The sequence below is a fragment of the Chelonoidis abingdonii genome, chromosome 1 (genome assembly GCF_003597395.2).
Source record: "Chelonoidis abingdonii isolate Lonesome George chromosome 1, CheloAbing_2.0, whole genome shotgun sequence".
Classification (NCBI taxonomy): Eukaryota; Metazoa; Chordata; order Testudines; family Testudinidae; genus Chelonoidis; species Chelonoidis abingdonii.
Window position 1 is genome coordinate 28,677,924 of NC_133769.1, and position 21,371 is coordinate 28,699,294.

Consider the following 21,371-nt stretch of genomic DNA (forward strand, 5'->3'; position numbering starts at 1 on the left):
GGCTCGCGCCGCAAATCCAACCCCCGTTGCCGACGCCAGGACGCGCGCATTCGCCTTCTTCTGCGGCAGCGATGGCATCACGTGATCCTGATGGGTGGGACAGAGCCGTGGGTACGCTACCGTTTCCCTCTTTCTCCCACTTCTCGCGGGACTCGGAGCAGCTTCGGGATTTTCTGTTGCGCTAGGATGGCTGAGGGGGCGGGGCAGAGCCCTAGGCGCTCGGCGGTGGATGAATAATTTGGGTCTGTCCCCGTTGTAGCGGTAAGTGGCCTAGTTCGGCCTAGGCGGGCCGGGACAGCCGGCCTGGCCTCTGTTGCCTGCTCCCGACGCCGGCGTGTGAGGGGCCCCAAGCTCGCGGCAGGCTGAGTGGGCGGCGGGGGGCCTATTAAGAGAGGGGCTGCCGGGTGCCATGGCAACGCTAACGGCGGGCGGGGCGTAGGCGAATGCGGCGGGCGGGCTGAGGAGCCCCCGAGACTCCCTAGGGCGCTGGGGTCCAGCCTGTGCTGGCCGAGGAGATCTGTTCCCCCATCTGCCCCGCTCTGTGGTGGGGGCTGAGGGGTGAGCAATCGCCTCGCTTGCTGCAGGGGCAGGAGCAGCTTCCCCCTCTTTCTGGGAGTAGTAGGTGGGGAGATAGTGGTCCCCAGGGATGCCGTGGGCTGTCTTGGGTAGCTAGGGCTGCCAACTGTCTGACTGCACAAACCCAAACATCCTGCCTCTCCCCAAGGCCACACCCCTGCCCTGCACCTTCTCCGATGCCCTGCCCCACTCATGCTAGTCCCCCACCCTCTGTTGCTCCCTCTCTCCCTCACCTTCCCTGGACTGGGGCTGGGGTGTGGAAGGGGGCTGAGGCAGAGGGTTGGGGTGGGGATCTGGAGTGCAGACTGTGGGAAGGAGTTTGGGTGCAGGAGGGGGCTCAGGGCTGGGGGTGTGGGCTGTGGGAGGGGGTTTGGGTGCAGGAGGGGGTTGGGGTGCGGAATGGGGTGCAGGCTCTGGCTGGGCAGCGCTTACCTCTTGGAAGCAGTGGCATGTCTGGCAGTGGCTCCTAGGCACTTGGGTGGCCAGGTGGCCCTGTGGGCTTCCCCTACCTGCAAACATCACCCCCGCAGTTCCCATTGGTCACAGTCACCCATTCTTGGCAATGGGAGCTGTGGAGTCAGTGCTTGGGGCGGGAGGGGCAGTGCGCAGAGACCCCCCTGACCGCACCACCTCCTAGGAGCCGCTGCTGGACATTTGTCGCTTCTGGGAGTGGCTTGGAGCCAGGGCAGATCGGGAGCCTGCTTTAGCCCTGCTGCAATGCTGGACTTTAGCTGCCTACAATACAATATTTTTAAAAAAACACAATTTCTCCTTGGTGGCCCGCCACATATGACAGATGTTAGTCGTGACAGACATTAGTTATGGTGCTCAGTGCACTTCTGAAAGATGCTCAGATAGTTTGGTGATAAGGGCCATATGAGAGCATGAACAGAATATTTACTGTAACTCCGTTTCTTAAGCCAGTATCTTACTAATAATCCTTCCCTAAGGAAAAAAATCCTGTCTCTTGGAGAGTCTTTGTGTGTAGCATACGACCCCCTTCATTTTCAATGTGGGCAACAAGCAATGAAGGTGCAAGTCTCTTAATAAATTACTAATAGAATCATAAAAAGAAATACTACCTTGAAATGTAGTTCACTGGAAAAAACAATGTAAGGAATGTCAGTTACTACACCTTCTCTTGATTTACCTGGTAATTTTTATGGTGTTACAAGTACATTTTCCTTCTTTTAAAAGGTTTTTCTCTCTTGCCTGTTGCAGTGTGTGGGATTCACACATAAAAGGAAACAATAAATAATTGAATACACGAAACACTGTCAACAATACAAGGTAAACTGGAACGAGATATTTTTTAATCTCTTTCATGTATTTGTTATAAAAAGAGTAAAAATCTTCAAACTGAGGTAATTTTTTAAATTGGTAGTGTTCCCTTTAATTGCTTGTTCATAGTTTTAAATCTGCTTTTTGACGTTGGAATGATAACTTGCTTCAGAGTTCAGATAAAGTTTTAAGAGCATATTAATGCATTTAAAACTTATTTTAATTTTTGAAAATGGTGCGGGGAGTTGGTTCTTAATCTGATCAAACTAGTAAATAATTTGATTTTATTTTCTTCACATATCTATATCCTCCCAGTTTCAGACTTCCCTGGCCACTGACAAAGCTGTTGGCCAGGAGGTGCTGCTTCCAAAGCAAAGATTTAAGATGATCAGCTCATTTCAGCACATCTGATAATTTATGGGAATTTTCTTCTTTTGTATGTCTCTGAAATGCTGTCCGTCAACACATCAAGTGCTGCTTTGTATGCAGCACCCCACATACTTTCTATTTAAAAGTGCAGGAGCCTTTTTACTACCTGTAGGGCTGAGGCAGGTCCTCTGTACATTTTCAAGTATTTTTATACATACCATCTAGCATAGACATAAAAACATTGAATTAGTTTTAGAAAAATGTATGGTAGTGGGAATGAAAGCTGACTGACTTCTCTGGGTAGCAGACATGTTTCAGTTCTGTTGAGTGATGGGCACGATATCCCCAGAAGGGTGTATAATAGCATGTCATACTTTGCATACATAGGCCCTGGTTCTCCAAAGGCTTGTGCATGTGGCTGTCTTTATGCATGTGAGTAGTTGAATGGAAGACAGTATTTTCAGTTGCATTGAACTGAAATTTCTTCTGCCCCATTCCATATGAAGGTCCATGGTAGTTGATAGTTCTGTGTGGGTGGTGGCTAACTACAGACTCATTAACTCAGTCCTGCAGGTGACGAAAACATGGCAGCTATTAATGTTGGAAGGATACAAGTCACTAGAGACCCAGATCGCTGTGACATCCCTTACTATGTAGCTGAATTTGTTGAAAGAGAAGTTGGAACTGACCTTAATTGTCTAAGGAAACTTGGCAAACTTATAGAGGAGCTATCAGAAAATAAAAAGCAATTAGAGGAACAGGTAAGCATTCTGTTAATTATTCCTCAACTCCTTGAAACATTAAATTACATCAGCACATTTTGGTAACATCCTACACAATGTCAGCTAAGCTGTCCTTTTCTGATCTTTCTGTTATGCTTTACTATGCACGGAAATCTGTAAAAGATCACATTTGTTTAATCATTGAAAGAGGGGTCTTAGTACTTTTATGTCAGATGTATTACCCCTCCCTAAATACAGGTACTTACAGTTTCATCAGAAGTCCCCAGAAGAATTCAGAATGCCTTAAAGAATGCAGAGGATTCTAAGAAGTCTCTTAATCAGCTCCTGAAGGAAGAAAATGTTTTATCTGATTCAATTAATAGCCATCTATTGACAGCCCAGCCATGGATGGAGGATCTTGGTGTACTGATTAGTCAAATAGAAGAGGTTGAACGACACCTTGCTTATCTAAAATGGATTTCACAAATAGAAGAGTTAAGGTAAAATAGGCCCACCTGGACTTCTAAGTATCTTTTTCCTCCGGTCTTGTTTAGGGCTTAGGTGGTAATAAATAAATTTGAGAAATTTTTGGAGCTGTAAATCTATATTTTTAAATGCAAACAGTTATAACCTTTGTTAATTCACCTACTGACGAAAAATTCATACCTAATTTTGATCTGCCATTGCTTTCATTTGCAACTAAATTTGGTGATTACTATATTTTGGATATGGGATAAAAGGAATCCTAGCTTACCATCTAATCTGAAAGATGCATCTCTAATGAAGTATTTGTCGGTGTTAAATATAAATCCTGTATCTTTGCTATCGATTTTTAACACATAACTGTATAGAGTCTAAGAATACTGAAAGAAGGTGTTTGGGCAGAAAAAGATTGATTTGCATTATGTAGATTGACATCTCTTTATTTTTATCATTTTAGTGAGAATAAAACATTTATCTAAAAAGTTATTTAAATGAGTTGCACTGCAGATTTGAAAACAGTTTCTCATCAAGAGCTATCCTCTTGTTCTTCAGTGGTGCACCCTCAACATGGGTAGCAAGAGGCATGGACCAGAAATCTAGGTGTCTCAGGTAGCAATGCACAGCACCAACTGCAAGGTCACCTAGCTGCCAACTTGGAAAATATTTTACATGTTAAAACAAAGAAAAACAACCAAAAAAAAATCCCAAATTGCTTTTTTCATTTCCGTTATACAGTAAGACAGGTAAACAACAATGAACTATCAAAACTGCCTCAGTGCATTCTAGTCATGATTTTGCTTTATATATTTTATAGTGATAATATTCAGCAGTATCTCATGACCAACAATGTGCCAGAGGCAGCCAATACTCTGACATCCATGGCAGAATTGGATATTAAGCTTCAGGAGTCGTCTTGTTCTCATCTTCTTACTTTTGTGAGGTCTACTGTTAAATTCTGGCATAAAATTCTTAAGGACAAACTGTCAAGGTAGGAAATGCATCATAGTTCTTTCATCTTTGCATTGTATTCTTGGTTCATGTTGATGTGTATATTTTGTATTACAGTGATTTTGAGGAAATATTAACTCACCTTCACTGGCCATTTGTTGGGCCACCACAGTCTCAGGTTTTTGGCCTTGCTGCACCGGCTAATGTTCCAGAAATATACAATAATTTGGAGACTCTCTTTTCTCAGCTTCTGAAATTGCAAACATCGTATCCTTTTTGAATTAATGTCTTATAGTCACAGGGAATTTCAGTAAGAATAATGAACAAACTTAAGAGATCACACTCCAAAGAAGAAAGGTGTGATAGTCATCCAGTGTACTGATTATTTTAAATCATTATGTTAAACTAGACATTTCTCTTGAAGTAGGTTTGCGGGTTTAGTATTTCTCATTTTATTAAAAGAAAAAAAATAACATAGAAAGTGCCCAATTAACAATACTAGAAATTAAAGTTCTTTGCCAATAGAAAAAGTATAGCTTTGGCAGCAGCAATGCTGTGCCAACCACGATTCTAGTGGACTCGCATCTGGGGAAGTGAGGAAGATAGTTTAACCTTCATGCTATTCAGTCTTTGGACCCTCTGGCAAGATTACCGACAAAGGTGAAAATGGTGGTGATACATTTGCCTGTTCCCTGGAACTGGACTGAGACCACTAATATTTTTCACATAAGCCATTGAGCATCCCTCAAATGGTAAAAACAGCTTTTGATCTCTGCCAGTTTGGGTCACATACAAATTGGAGACTAAGAAGCTCTTGTTTTGTGTTACTAATCGTCTGAGTTTCTGCTTCCTGTTTCATTATCATAATGAAAAGTCTGTGTGTGTCTATGGGAGGATAGGACAACCCACATTTGTCTTGGCAATCCTGAATAAAGGTGATTTTTTTTGTAAACCAAATTGACTGCCTGCTGCTATCACAAATCAGTCATAATCAGCCTGTTACGTTAAACACAGGTTTAATGTTGAACTATTCTAAATATAGAAACAGTTTTCATTGCAGGTTTTTGATAACTTTATAGTATGTGTAGTGACTGCAGTAAAGAAAGGGACTATAGAAATGGAATGTAACATTTCTTAGATGTCTCAAATTATGATGTTGAGAGAATTCAGTACTTCTATAACAATGATCTGCCTATAAAATATATGACCTTTGACTCTTAAACCTTAGAGATGAATTACTAACTAAACCAAAACAACTGCCAGAGAAGTATTCTCTACCTCCATCACCACCTATTATCCTTCCAATGCAAATCATGCTGAACCCTCTTCAGAAAAGATTCAAGTATCATTTCACTGGGAATAGACAAACTAATGTTTTAAGCAAGGTATGGGGAAAGCATTTTTTGATTTACTTCTTAATTGCAGTACTTAACAAAAAAACTCCCAACCCTTTTAGTATAAAACATACATTGCTGTAGTAAAGTTGTGGCCCAAATATTGCTCTTTGCATGGAGGACCTTGGGCTTGTATGTGTATGGAGGTGAAAAAACACTTGAAGACCCTTCACAAGTCCTACTCCCTGCTTGGCAAAGTGCTGCACTGCTGTGATTCCCTGGCAGTGGGATATTCCTCTGTTGCAGCTGCCAGATCACTTTGTTGGGGTGGCTCTGAAGCCGGTCCTATTGTAGCCTTGTGTGGACTCCACAGCCTGAGAAGGATGGGTTCATTTCTCTTCGTCCCCATGGAAAACCCCTTTTTACCAGCTTGGCTACTTAAGTTTGGGTGTTACAGATGTTAGACTCTGCATTAAAATAGGCTCGTGGTTTAAAATCTAATTGACAATGGCTTGGGACTATAATTAGTTTTCTGTTTTAATTAATTTTAAATTAAAACAAAAAACTTGCATTAAATTGCAGATGTGTAAATCCTCCCCTTCCCCCCAAATGTGGAAACGTGTGCATTAAATGCCCTCAAAGTTTGGTGGCTTTCATTGGGGGTTAAAATACAGGTGCATTTTTATAAGACTGTTTCCTTTTTCTTTTTGTTCCAGTACAACTGCGCCAGAGACTGAAAAGTTGATATTTAGCATGTATATAAACTGCTTATAGTAACAAGGTTTTAAGGTTAATCTGTGTGGTCGCATGTAACATTTTTGGGTAAACTGTAAATAAATTTCACCTTGGCCTTAGTTCCCAGACTATTTCACTGGTGGTCTGTGAAGGGCTAGTTGCTTTTTTTTTTTAATTACTTCTACAGGGTTTTCATTACTTCTGCTGGAAAGTAGGAGGAGCCACCAGCCTAGCTGTTTCCAGTAGGGGAGGATGGTACATAAAAGGATGATGAGGGCAACTAGCTTCTCAGTCAGCTCCATTCTCAGTAGTGTCTCCTTTCTCTACCAGCCAGAAAAGGTATATGCAGTGGAGAGGGAGAGAAGACAGTGAGTGTGGTGACAGAGCAATATTTGTCGGAAAGAGAGTAATAGAGCAAATGGAAGGGGAAATAAATGAAGAAGAAAAGTAGGCAGCTTCTTTCCTTTTTTCAGAAAAGACAGATCATTTAACACATTAGAGATAGTACAAGTACACAAATGGTTCTCTGACGTTAATTTGCCATGTAAATTGCTTAGTTGCCATAGGGATGTTATGTGATCATAAATACAGAGAAGGTCCATGATTTAAAAAAAAATAATTTTTTTTTTTTTTTGAGGGCCTTTGACCTACTGGGACAGAAAAGGCAATGCTTTCAATTTAAAGCACGCACATGTCTTCTGTTTTTCCTCCCTTCCCACCCAAAGCCAAAACCTCTACCCTGGTTTTAAGTGTTGCTGCTGTTGTAAAATAAACTGCTCTAAATTGCAAAATCCAGTTTAAAGTTGGCATTCATTAACGCTCCCTCCCCCCCCCCTCACCAAATGCTTTTTCTGGTCATGCTTTGTAATCCTGCTACATTTATAGTTTATAAAGAGTTAACAGTGTTGAATAGATGTTAGAAGCATGTTACAGACATGAGTAGAATGTGTTATGGATGGTTATAATGGTTGATTAATCATTTATTGAGACATCTAGTACAGTGATCTCCAAATTTTTTGATCGCGCACCCCTATCAGTAAAAAATTTTTGAGCATGCACCCCCAATATATCTCTTTATTTATATATAAATAATATACATGTATTAATATATTATGTACACTATAAAACATATACAAAAATATAAATTAAAAAAGGATGAGAGATGAAATAAACAATATTTTAAAAATTTTTTATTAATGGTACAAAAAACCTTTCTGCTAAAAAAATTAATATTTTTAGTGAGCAGTGTGATTGAATATGCTTCTTTATTTCTGAACATCTTGGTTTAACACTTGTTAGAAGATCTGGATTAAGATTAGGATGCAGGAGGGCGCTCAGGGTGGGGTGCAGGGTCTGGGAGGGAGTTAGGATGCTCAGGGTGAAGGTGCAGGAGGAGGCTCAGGGCTGGGGGAGGCAGGAGGTGCAGAGCACTTACCTGGGGCAGCTCCTGTTTGGTGCAGGGGTGTGCAGGTGGCTCTGTGCAGCACAGCACTGCCTCATGGCTACAATTCTGGGAGGTGCCCCCCCCCCACTTTCCCAGGACAGGCAGGGCCACCTGGAACTCAGGGGCTTTTGGGGCTGCAGGGCCCTGTGCTAAGGGGGCCCTGAGGCTCTGGTCTGCAGCTCTAAAGCCCTTTTCAGAATGAGGCCCTGCAAGCACAGGCTGGATGCCTCAGGAGGAGCAGGGGTAGTTGGGCAGCCAGTGGCTAGAGAGAAGCGACGCTTTCCTCTTTAAAGCGCCACTTCTCTCCAGCTGGCTTTGAAGGGGAGAGCACCGCTTCTTTCCAGCCACTGGCTGCAGGGCTGTCCCTGTTCCTCCATGGACTCAGGGCCGCATTCCAAAAGGGGCTTTAGAGCTGCAGGCCAGGTTCCTGGGCCCCCTTAGCCCAGGGCCCTGCAGCCCCTAAAGCCCCAGCATTCCGGGTGGCCCTGCGTGGCTGGGAGGGGCAGCTTTCCCGCTTGCTCCCTCCTCTGGCTGCCCTTTTTTTTTTTTTTTCCTTTTCCTTTTCCTCTCTGGCAGTGCTCCTTCTGCCGCGCTGCTCTTTTTTTCCGGTGGTGTTCCTCCCGCTGCGCCCCCCAGTGGATCATCTTGCGCACCCCACTTTGGAGACCACTGATTTAGTAACTTAACTATTTTTAAAATGGTACCCTTAATATAAAGTGTGATAATCTTTCTGACTTGTCAGTAGTTATGTCCTTTTATGTTACATATTTGTTTGTAGTGGGTATTGTAGGTGAAATCTATACTCCTGTTCATATATCAGTTGTTTTTTGAGTGGCATTAACTATAATGTTTTGGGTATTTTGCTTTTTTCTTTATTTTGTACAAGCCTGAGTGGTACCTAACCCAGGTACTCTTGTGGATTGGAAATCACGCAAAATTCCTTGATGATAAAATCCAGCCAATATTGGACAAGACAGGCTCTTCAGTCAACGCAAGGGTAAGCAAATATGTTACAATAACTCCTCACTTAAACAACGTTAACTGAGTTGACGTTGTTTTGTTATGTTGCTGATCTATTAGAGACCATATTTGTTTAAAGTTGCGCAATAGTCCCTTATAATGTTGTTTGGCAGCCACCTGCTTTGTCCACTGCTTGCAGGAAGAGCAGCTGTTGGAGCTAGCTGGTGTGAGCTTGGAACCAGGGTGGGCTGGCAGCTCCCCTATCAGTTCCCGAAAATTCCCTGTGTGGCAATTGCCAGGAAGTTCAGGTGTCTCTCCCCCCAATGCTGTGTGCTGCTCCTACCCTCTGAGTTGGAGCTGCTCCCAGGAGCCTCCTGCTTGCTGTGCAGCTTCTGTATCCCATCTCCACAGAGCAGGAGGGACATAACAGGACTCAGGGTGAGGGAGCTTGCTGGCAGCAGTTGCTGTCTCAACTTGCTGATCTGCTTAAAAAGGCAGTGTACTTAGGATGGGGTCAGCATACGTAAAGGGGCAATGCACCTGTGTGTGAGAGAGAGAGAGAGATGCATGCACGTACCCCCGGCACTTTGGAAAGTGGAGGGAGTGGTGGCGCTCCAGTGGGATAGCGTGGGTTTCCACAGGGAATATTTGCAGCTACTGCCATGTGTCTCCTCCCTCCATTCATGCTGCCTTGTAAATATAGCTTCACACTCTACAACATGTTAACCCTTGAGGACTCAGCTGAATGCTATCACTTAGCAGCAAGGCAATCCCTGGGAAATATCGCACCTTCTTCCATCCTCTGATTCCACCACCTCAACCAAGCTTCACAATCATCATTGCTATGTACAGTATTAAATTGTCTGTTTAAAACTTATAGTGTGTGTGTGTGTGATATGTCTTTTGTCTGGTGAAAAACGTTTCCCTGGAACCTAAGCCTGCCCTTATTTACATTAATTCTTATGGGGAAATTGGAATCGCTTAACATTGTTTTGCTTAAAGTAGCATTTTTTAAGAACTAACTACAACATTAAGTAAGGAGTTGCTGTATGTGCAATGATATATACAGCCAAATTCTAGCTGTGGTGTAAGTAAGCACAACTTAATTAACCTTACTGAATTTGTGATAGGGCTGAAGTTAGTTCAGGAAGAGTTTTAAAAATGCATAAATATTAACAATTTTAACTTGCAGTTTCTATCTACTTTGGTGACTTTTTTGTTTTTTTTTCTTGAAGCTTGAATTTTCCCGTGCTCTGGTAATGCTGATTTTGGAGAAGTTGGCTGCTGATATCCCTTGCGTATTGTATGACGATAATCTCTTTTGTCATCTCGTGGATGAGGTGCTTCTATTTGAAAGAGAGCTATATGCTACTCATGGATATCTCAACAGCTTTCCCAGTTGCATGCATATTCTGTCAGAAGAAACCTGTTTTCAAAGGTGGCTAACTGTGGAAAGAAAATGTAAGATTTAATATGATTGGTTTTGTTTACATTTTTTTTGAAGGCCTAATCATGTAATACTTTAATCTACAAATAGTTCCATTAAGTTAGGATGTCACATGAATAAAGAATATTAGATCAGGCCCCTAATTTTTATACAAGACTGTCCTGTTAAGTTTTAAAACAACATTTGCTAATGCTACTATAATTGGTATAATTTCTGCTTGCTGGATGGTGGGGATTTATTCCTCAGATAAAATGTCCATATTCTCTGCGTATGTGCCTGGGTGAAGGTGGGGTTTTTAAATTGCTGGGATAAGTTAGGAAAGAAAAATATAGCAGAAAGAAGAAGAGGTTACTGATTTTTTATGGAGAAGAGTAACAGGGAAAATAGAGACAGAAGTACAGGCGAGCAAGTAAAGGACACTATAGGGAGAAGGAGGCACACCAAGATCTATTATAGGGGAAGAGAAAGTGGAGTGAGTGAAAGAAGCTGTAAGAAAAGCAAGAGAGTTGCAGGCTTGAATGCAGAAAAGGACTTGGCTCCCTGGGAAGATAACTGCAATACACAAAGCCTGAGTTGGCACATATATAGTGAATAGGGAAAAATAGATGCTATAGTCTGTTTGGTAGGCAGGGGTCGTCTAAACTAGAAAGGGAGATACTGACCAGAGGTGGTTTGTATTCAGCCCTGTCCCTTTTGCAGAGATAGGAGCCTAAGTCTGAGCTACAGGGAGTCTTCTGTTTCTGCCTGTGATTCACAGCCAGGAAATCTCTTTGGAGTTTGGTATTTTAGGCTGTTTTAGCAAGGAACTGAGAAGGGAGGACCCACCTCCCTTATAACTTTTAGCCCAGTGACAAGGGTACTCACCTGGGATGTGGTAGACTCCTGGTTCAAGTCCTCCTTATGGGCGATGGGATATTCTAATGTTGGGAATCTCTCAATTTCCTGATGAAGCTATTAAGCTGTGGCTAAATATTTAGAGAGTCATGGCAAGGAGGAGTAGATACTCTTTCTCCCACATCCTGAGTGGATGTGCTAATCACAAGGCTATAGAGTCACTCATGCTTACACAGATGTGAACGCATACACACTCTCCCCCTGCTCCAATGACTCTAAATATTCCACAGTGCAACAGCTTCAATAGGAGAGATTGACGAATTCCCCACGTCAGAATATCTTACAACCCAATGGTTAGAGTCCTCACCAGAGAATTGGCAGATCCCAGTTCAGATCTGTTCTTTCCTGCAGGTGGAGGGGAGAATTGAACTGGAGGTCTCCCAAATGTACCCTAACTAGTAGGCCAAAAGTTATTTTGGAGGCTTGTTTCGCCTCCCCCTCCCCTCATTCTCTTGTGTAAACTTTTGAGGTCCCAGTCCAATAAGTATGCTCAGAAGTTGCCTGCCATATTGGGCCACTCAGGCAAGTTAGACAGTAGAACACCTCTTTTCCCCTGGTTTATGAACCGCTCTAGGGCTAATGTGGGAGATTAGCAGCAGCACACATGCACAGAAGCAGAACTTTTACTTAAAAAACATAGGTGCCCAGTGAGTTTAGATGCTGTGATAGACCCAGGCCAGTTGGGAACAGCAGAGTAGCAGATGGGAGATATACTGGCCACTGGATAAGCAGTTTAATGTTCCCTGAATGACCAGAGCAGGGGGTGCTCCAGGCTAATGAGAACACCTGACTCCAATTAACCTGCTAAGAATCAGGTGAGATGGTTAAGCGCCTGACTCTCTAAGGCCCTTTTGTTGCTATAAAAGGGCTCAGGCCAGTCAGGCCAGGGGGAGCCAGAGGAAAGGAAGTGTGTGCGAGGAACTAGGAGCAAGAAGCGCACAAGAAGCTGAGAGTGAGTAGTCGTACTGCTGAAGGACTAAGTACAAGTGTTATCAGACATCAGGAGGAGGGTCTGGTGGTGAGGACAAAGAAGATGTTGGGAGGAGGCCATGGGGAAGTAGCCCAGGGAGTTGTAGCTGTCAAGCAACTGTTCCAGGAGGCACTCTAGACAGCTGCAGTCCACAGGGCCCTGGGCTGGAACCCAGAGTAGAGGGTGGGCCCAGGTTCCCCCCAGACCTCCCAACTCCTGATTAAACACAGGAGGAATTGACCTGGACTACGGCTTCTACCAGAGGGGAAGGGCTCTGGACTGTTTCCCGAACCACAGGGTGAATCTATAAGGCGAGCAAATCCGCCAATAAGCGCAGGACCCACGAAGGTAGAGGAGGAACTTTGTCACGGTGCCTACAGAGTTTCAGTGAGAGTTTTTTGTGGATCCCATTGGTCCCAAATCTGGGACTTAGGCACCTAACACCTTTCGTGCGTTCGGGCTGTAGTAAATAAAGCTGATTGAATAGTATTTAGTGAATGTATTATTTGACTTCAAGAGTATTAGTCAAATATCTGTTATTGCAAAAGAATATTTGTACAGCTTTAGCTGTATAAAGGGCTATTATGTTATTTGACAGACAGGTGAAATTCATTGGCAGATTATATTTGTGTAGTAGGCTACATTTAAAAAGATAGATGAGTGAAAATGTTAAATCCAGTACCTAGAGGTTTTTTCCATTAAATTGCATAGGTTTGGCTTTGGAGTACTTCACCACACAATGCTTTTCAGCTTGTTTTGTAGATTTAATCCTCAGGATAGTAGATGTAGTAAATTTTCAAGCAATGATGGTGATGATAGTGTCTAAGTGTTATATTGTAAAAAATAAGAACAGCTGAAATAGGCCATGAATTTTCTGACTCTTTTTAGGATAAAGGAAAAATACACCTGTACAGGGTTGATAAGTACTTTAAAAATTATGATTAGTGATGATGATCAATAAGCTATTTTTATATTGCTCTAACATACTTCATCTTAACTGCAGCAATTGATGTTTTAATTTGCAAATTTAAGAACTGTATTTTAGTCAGTGTTACTTTTTATTAAATCTTATATTTTAGGATTTTTAAGGTTTTTTTAATTTAAAAATGATAGTTTATTAGAAGAAATTTTAAATATGCAAACCCCAAAGCAAGTTTAAGAAATGTATGAATGTTTAAATTATTAAACATTTTTATGTACCTGTCAGTTGCTCTTCAAAGGATGGACTCTATACTTTCATCTGAAGCTGCTTGGGTATCGCAATATAAAGATATCACTGATGTAGATGAAATGAAAGTCCCAGACTGTGCTGAAACTTTTACAACCCTGTTACAGGTTATCACAGGTAATGATAAAATTTGTGATACTTCTTAAGATGAATTCTCCTGAATAGTTCAATAAGAAAATTATACATTAAAGTCAGTGGTTATGGAATCAAGTATCAAAGGGGTAGCCATGTTAGTCTGGATCTGTAAAAGCAGCAAAGAGTCCTGTGACACCTTATAGGCTAACAGACGTTTTGGAGCATGAGCTTTCGTGGGTGAATACAGGACTCTTTGCTGCTTTTACAGTGGTTATGGAGTCATCAAAGGAGTAAGAAGTAGAAATGTTGTTTGGTTTACATTTTAACAAATAAATGGAATACTTGTTCCTTTTCCCTTTGATCATTTCTCTAGAATTATTCATTAAAGTTCAAACTTTTTTATATTTGTACTAATTTCTACAGTGATACACCTGATGATTACCATTAGAAATTTGTTTAAATTTGAAAGAAAATAAATTGAATTCATATTTGTTATTTATGTGTAAAAATTAAATTAAAAAAAAGTCCTGTTATGCCTTTTGAGGAATTCACCCAGGGAATGGCTGAGTGACCAACAATGAATTCCTGAAAACTTAGATACTAGGTAACTTTAGCCTTTCTACATGGTGAGTAAGAACAGATGAACATCAAGATGATTTTTATTTGAGTACTAAATGTGTACATGTCACATGCAATGATGAGGTGCTAAAATCTTAACAACCGGTTCCCTATAAAAAGTTGTGATTTAAGAGATGTGCCACAGTATGTATTTTTTAAATCAGTGGAGTTACCATACGTTCGTATTTTCCTGGGAGGAATTTTTAAAATTTAAAAATTCCGCCCGGACAGCGATTTAAGAACCAAAAAGTCTGACATGCCCAGGAAAATACGGATGTATGTTAACCCTACCTAAAGTTCTCTTTTAAAAAAGATGGGCCTGAACTGGAAATGAGCTCCGTTTCACATGTGTGGGTCCCCGCCACTCCATTGAGATGTGCTAGGGTGACCAGATGTCCCAATTTTATAGGGAGTCTCAATTTTGGGGTCTTTTTCTTATATAGGCTCCTATTACCCGCCACCCCTGTCCCGATTTTTCACACTTGCTGTCCTGGTCACCCTACGGTGTGCACATGTGTGGGTCCCAGCTGCTCCCTGCCCCCTCACATTGAAGCAGATGTGCAGGGTTACTGCCCTGAGAACTGCAGGGCACCAGTGGACATGGGGCTGGCTGCAGACAGGGGTGTGGGGCAGAGCTAGCTGGAGGCAGGGAGTGTGACATGGGCTGGCTGTGGGCAGGGGGTGCAGGTACTCACACGGGGAGAGCGGCTGGGAGCAGCAGGACACAGCCCAGACCCAGCAGAGCAGTCAGGAACCCACCAGGTAGCAGCAGTCGCAACAGGGCCAGAGGTCCAAGGAGCAGCAGCTGCAACAGGGCCAGGAGGCAGCCCACATGGCTCCTGCAGCACAGTCATCGTCCCGTGTCGTCGTCGTCCCCCCCCCCCCCCCCCCCGGGAGGAGGAATTACACACTTCCAGGCCAGAGCCCATCAAAGCTTCCCTCGCAGGCAAGCCAGTTAACAAGCGGTTCTAGAATCGCTTCAAAATTTAACAACCGTTTCCAGCTCACCCCTGGTCACATCTTGTCGGAAGATTTCTGAGGTCCACCTAGTGTTACCAGACTATTTTTCAAGTTTGCTTTCAGGAAAAAAAATTAAAATTTAAATGCTGTAGTGAAATCAGTAAAACAACCATTTATTTAGGCCCCAGTCCTGCAGAGATTTACATGCGAGCTTAACTTTATGCACTGTAAGTAGTCCCATTGACTTCAGTGGGACTACTTTCAAGGTGTAAAATTAGGCATGCATGTAAGTCTTTGCAGGAGCGTGGTCTTAATTGCAAGGCAACCACAATACTTAACTTTTAAAAAAGTTTCTGTTTTTATTTACTCTGGAAAATTTAAAACTTTTACAATTCTCTCTCCAGACAGGTATAAGAATCTTCCTACAGCATCTAGAAAACTACAGTTCTTGGAGTTACAAAAAGACTTAGTCGATGACTTCAGAATCCGGTTAACTCAAGTTATGAAGGAAGAGACTAGAGCTTCTTTAGCCTTCCGTTATTGTGCCATTCTTAATGCTGTTAACTACATAGCAACAGTATTAGCAGACTGGGCTGACAATGTTGTGAGTAATTATTCTTTTACATAAAGAAAGAAACTAGCTTTGTCATGTGGTGCTCAACTTAAAACTCTTCATTCATCTCAGTATCTTAAGATGCAGAATTAATCATGAGTCCTGAAAAACAGAACCAGAAGTAAATTCTAATTCAGTGAAAGATGTTTAATTTAAGGATAAATTACTACTTAAAATTTAAATGATGCTTAAATACTGCCATTCTTGTGCACTATATAAAAACATCTAAAGCAGATTAGTTTCCTGTAAACTGGCACTGCACCATGGCCATTCTGCAGCATCTTGTTACATGGGAGACCACCTATGGATTGTGTTTTGTTAACTCTTACATGAGTAGTCTGGTAGAAGTCAATGAGATTGCTCATGTGTAAGATTTGTAGGAGTGGTCACTTTCCCTGAAAACGGTGAATCTAGTAGGAGAGATTATTTCACCCATTATGTTTAGAGCTATACTTCTCTCTTACAGCCAACAGTTCTCTTCCTACTTGTAGCCTACCACCTGCAGAATGCTCCATTATCTGTAAAAAGAAAGCACCATTGTGTCACACTAACCTTAGCTAATTTTCTTGCCTCAGTCAGCCGAGGAAGCAAGACTCCCAGACTATGCTATACTCAGCGAACTAAAGTGTACCTAAAACCTATAGTCAAGATGCTAAATTTCCAGGTCAACCTATCTTTCTGGTTAATGATCCATTGGTTCTAAATATATGAAGATTCTAATTTTTAGGATTTTTTTCTGCTGAAGCATATTTGCTTGGTTTTTTTTCTTGCTCTTAAGTATCTTTACCTAATGCCATAAGATATTACTTTCAGCACACATCTATGCACCTATAGTTGATAGTGAGTTAATGATCCTTCATGTAAAATTGAGAAGCCAGACACATCTGACAGCCAGGTCTGTGTGGATTTGGAGCAGCCATGAGAGTGTTTTGTTTTACCTACCTACAAACCCTGATTCTCTGTTGGAGTCTGCTAGTAGAGACCTGTACGGAGCCCTATTAACCTCAGTGGGGATCTCCATAGCCTCAGAGATTTGCGGTAATGTGTCCTAATTCAGAGTCTAAGCCCTTTTCTGTATATTTAATGAAGTTGAATACTTAATGAATACTTGTTAAAATAAATGATTAATTAAAAAACTGGAAGTGTTGGAATTCAGTGCTTAATATGTTAGATCTAACATATATCTAGCCGCTATCACCATAATATGAACACTTCCATTTAATTTTCTTTCTTTATAAAATTTAATTCAGAAACTTATCTTTTTTAGTTAAGGAAACATTTATTAAAATTTAAATGCTATCCAAGTCTTAACTTGTAGTTTTTCTTAATAGTTTAAAAATAGTATGTCTGTCAGACTTTGGAGAAATCGGAAAATTGAGATTTTGGGGTAAAATTTTCAAAGCACCTAAGTCTCATTTTCAAAAGTGACTCAGGTAGTTAGAAGTCCAAAATTCCATTGAACTTCTGAGAATGGAATTTAGGAGCCTGTGTCACGTAGGCCAGAAGAATATTTGACCCTTTAGCTTGTTTTTTTTATATTATTTTTTTAGTACTGTTGTGAAGTCAGATGGGATACAACAGCTTTCTATTTCCATCACTGGGGTTAAAACACCATACTTCTATACTCATTTGGGAACAATAGAATTACCAGATTTTTTTCTTTTTTAAATCTCTTTGAAAACAAATTGTTAGTTTTTAAAAACCTTAGGGAAACACATGATCAGCTGAAGCTATGCATATTAAAGTACAAATAAAAAGTTATCATGGTAGAAATCTTTTTGCTCTAGTATTTATAACCAAATCTGTTTGTTTCTGTAGTTCTTCTTGGAGCTTCAGCAGGCTGCGCTGGAGGTTTGCGCAGACAGTAATGCCCTCAGTAAGCTACAGCTAGGACAACTAGCTTGTATGGAAAGCTCTGTCTTTGATGACATGATTAACCTCCTAGAACGCCTAAAACATGATATGTTGACCCGCCAAGTAGACCATGTCTTCAGGGAGGTCAAAGATGCTGCAAAGCTGTACAAAAAAGAGAGGTGAGTCTTTGTGTTAACGTCTTCTAATAATTTGTTATACAGTTTTAAGACTTGGCAAAAAACCTATGTAAAAATCCATTTCTATGAATGAAATGAGATAGATGTAGTAAATTGTTTGGGAAATGTTGTCTGTGGTATTTCTTCACAATTCCTTTAAAAAAAATGTTTTTAACTAGATTGTACTTTTCTGAAGCACAGTCCTGCAAATAGCGGAGGCACACTGCAGCAGGACTTGCAGAAGAAATTCTTGCTGACTCTTGTTATCTGACAATAATTGTTTCTTTGGGAATATTAACAATCAAGTGTGATAGGGCTTTAAGGGCTACTTCCATTTTCAAGAAGTCCTAATGTAACTATGAATACTCGCTTCTGGGTAAAACTGGTAGGCTGCTTTTGAAAATAAATGCTCTTTTCTGATTTGTTTCTATGCATTTTTGGAGTGTTTTTTTTTCCTCCTCCCTGATTTCTGGTGTCCCATCTTGCATTCCTTTAACTAAAATATAGGCTTGATATTATTAGAATGATACCAGGTGTAGAGCAGGGGTTCTCAAACTGGAGGTCGGGACTCCTCAGGGGGTTGCGAGGTTATGTGGGGGGTCACGAGCTGTCAGCCTGCACCCCAAACCCTGCTTTGCATCCAGCATTTAAAATGGTGTTGAATATATAAAAAAATGTTTTTAATATACAAGGGGGGGGGTGTCACACTCAGAGGCTTGCTACGTGAAAGGGGTCACCAGTATAAAAGTTTGAGAACCACTGGTGTAGAGTAATCCATAATGCGGACTGATCTTTTTTGGATATTTGAGAAAGCGGAGGGGTAGCCGAAACCTAAGAAAATTAAAAATGGATGAAATTGTGGACTTTTGAAAAAGATGAGCCTCATTGCTACTGCTTTCCTGTGAATAACTTTACTGTAACATCATGTTGTACATCTGTTTTTTCAGGTGGTTATCTTTGCCATCCCAGGCAGAGCAGGCAGTAATGTCCTTATCTAGTACAGCTTGCCCACTGTTGTTGACATTAAGAGATCGTTTGCTGCAGTTAGAGCAGGAGCTCTGTTATTCTCTGTTTAAAATCTTCTGGCAAATGCTTGCAGAGAAAGTGGATATGTTCATCTATCAGGAGGTAAGCATCTGGAGTTGTGAAATGTGCTGTGACAATGAAAGTGCAATTGACTTACCTAAATTAACTTATTGCATCTGTTTGCATACATATTTAGGTAATTCTGGCTAATCACTTCAATGAAGGAGGAGCAGCACAACTTCAGTTTGATATGACTAGGAATCTTTTCCCTTTATTTTCCCACTATTGCAAAAGGCCAGAAAATTATTTCAAACAGTAAGTAAGCCAATTTCTAAAGTATAAGTATTTCAGTAGCAAGTATCCATCTGATCATACCAAGTTCTTACATTTTGTATAAATCAGCATCTTTCATGGGTGCAGCTTGGATTAACTGGATGAGAAATCTGTTAAAATTATGGTGTTGAAAGTGGAAAGAATCTGTACCACTGCATCAGATATTATCCTCCCGTTCATACTTAAGCAAAGTTACCATTGTCTCTGTCATTCTTATAGGTTTGTTACATAGTCTTGCATTTGCACATTTAGGGAAAGTTGGATGGTAAAGCATGCAAACAGCACAAGAAGCCATAGCAGGACAAACCACCAAGAAACAAGGACTAAGTGTGCAGTTCTGTGATTTCTACTAAGGCTATTTGCCCTACAAAGTCAAATAGGATTTCAGCCAGAATAAAGAGTGCAGGAGTGGGTCCAGAAATGTTTAAGGATAAAGGTGACACGTTGGTACTACAATAATACTTAAATGGAAGATGCTTTATTTGTTGAGGCTTTTGAAGTACTTCTCAAGCATTAAGCTTCGCACTCCCTTCATGTGTATTATCCCCATTTATAATGGGAAAGTGTAGGCACAGAAAAGTACAGTTACAGGGCATCTTATTGCTTTTTGATGACTTCTGACAGGGAATGTGTTCAGATTTCAGCAGTTGTTACCTATAGATCATACTGTATTCTTATTTAAGTATACTAAATGAGAAGGTAGTTCATCTTGCTTTCTTGCTTAACTTTTTACCAATGTTAAAATGTGAAAAAGTATTGGCTTTTATTACTTTACTCTATGGGGAAACTAAAGTTTAAAAAAACAAATGCAAGGACCTGGGTAACTGGAAGCACTCTATATCCGAAATGGTTATTGTTTTCAGTGAGATAAATTTGAGTATAAAGACATTAAGGTGGATGTCTACTATATACTTTGAAAGCTGTGGCTGCTTTGTCTCTTCAGCTATCCAGAAAGGGGAGGTTATTCTTAGTATTTTATTAATGGGATAAAAAAAAAACAACAGACTGAATATACTGTGTCCTGGCATGAAGTTGAAATGGGCACTCTTCATTTCAGGGAGTAAAGTGTGTGTATTTTTTCCTCTTATAGCATAAAAGAAGCCTGCATTATCTTGAATCTAAATGTTGGCTCTGCCCTCCTTTTGAAAGATGCACTACATTCAGCCTCAGAAAACGGAACCATCTTGGATCCAAACCAGCCCTCTGCCACAGCAGTGTTACATGAACTTGGAGTTTACAAATTAGCTCAACAGGATGTTGAGATTTTACTTAATTTGAGAACAAATTGGCCTAATATAGGAAAATAAGTAAAGATCTTCAAGGAAAATGGTTAGAAGTAAAATATCTGTTCTATAAAGTGAAATCAAGCTATTACATTAGCATACTTTTATTGTATATTGTTTCTTAAAAAACACAAACAAGCCACTAGTACATCTTTGTAAAATGCTGACTTGATCTAACCTTATGCCTTAATCTTTTTATAATTCGGATTATATATTGTACATAGCCATTTTAAAACAGTTGAGATTCTGAACTGGTTTCTAAGCTGGTATAGTTTAGTCAAATCTGTTTTAATCACGATTATCTAAAGCTTTGCCTGTTTTGTAATACCTCCTACCTAGAGGCACGTAGAGCACAGCAGGCTCAGACCTAGAGTGGAGAATGTAGTCCTTGTTGAATAGTGAGTTGATCTGTTTAGCTGGTGATGGCTGTAAGGCGATAATGGTCATGCTGAAGAAACTTTTATGGTTTAGAGTAATATGGAGTAAACTCTGGGGATATATGGTACTGCATTCAGTGGTAAATATTCCATTCAAATTGGCTGATTCTCATTTTGGTATATGGACAGTTATGTACCTAAATTCCCACACATGGGCATTTACATACTTTAATGTGTGTGCAGGGGGTGTGGAATGAGGTGAAAGCATGTTTCCATGTTCTGTTTTCTCTGATCATGCTAACTTTTAAAACTAAGTCCTGTTATGGAAACTTCAGAATTGTCTCTTCCTTGAATGTCCAAATCCTTTGTCCTCTTTAAAATGTTTGAACAGGCCTTGCATACTTTGACTAGTAAACTTGTTTAAAAATGCCATCACAACTGATTCATTTATTGAAATATTATGTATTTCAAATTGCTTATGTTTGGAAATAATGGGTTTGTTTGGAAATTGGGTATCTTCAGGTTGTTTAAAACTTCCCCCTCGCCCCCACCCATGAGTCTTAAAGAAATATCTGACTTTAAATTAATTTTCAATCCCATAATGGCTGACATTTGTTGCATACTAGAATCACATTTTGTTGGTTCAAATATAAAGCTATTTCTGT

At 40.7% G+C, this 21,371-nt stretch overlaps 1 protein-coding gene across 4 annotated transcripts; it reads left to right on the forward strand.

The window, feature by feature from the left end:
• Nucleotides 1-96: 96 nt before the first annotated feature.
• On the forward strand, nucleotides 97-21,136 carry RINT1 (RAD50 interactor 1). 4 transcript variants are annotated; one of them, XM_032787336.2, is made up of 15 exons: nucleotides 97-261; nucleotides 1,774-1,866; nucleotides 2,792-2,987; nucleotides 3,207-3,448; nucleotides 4,246-4,419; nucleotides 4,497-4,646; nucleotides 5,608-5,764; nucleotides 8,779-8,889; nucleotides 10,088-10,313; nucleotides 13,371-13,508; nucleotides 15,449-15,648; nucleotides 17,476-17,690; nucleotides 18,635-18,815; nucleotides 18,910-19,028; nucleotides 20,137-21,136. In XM_032787336.2, the coding sequence occupies exons 3-15, from the start codon at nucleotides 2,811-2,813 to the stop codon at nucleotides 20,351-20,353; spliced, it is 2,307 nt and encodes a 768-aa protein (XP_032643227.1). In that variant the 5' UTR covers nucleotides 97-261; nucleotides 1,774-1,866; nucleotides 2,792-2,810; the 3' UTR covers nucleotides 20,354-21,136. The 4 variants fall into 4 exon arrangements, with proteins under 4 accessions (XP_032643227.1, XP_074920837.1, XP_032643228.1 ...); XM_075064736.1 differs by having other exon boundaries at nucleotides 110-261; nucleotides 1,798-1,866; XM_032787337.2 differs by lacking the exon at nucleotides 1,774-1,866 and having other exon boundaries at nucleotides 166-261.
• Nucleotides 21,137-21,371: the final 235 nt, after the last annotated feature.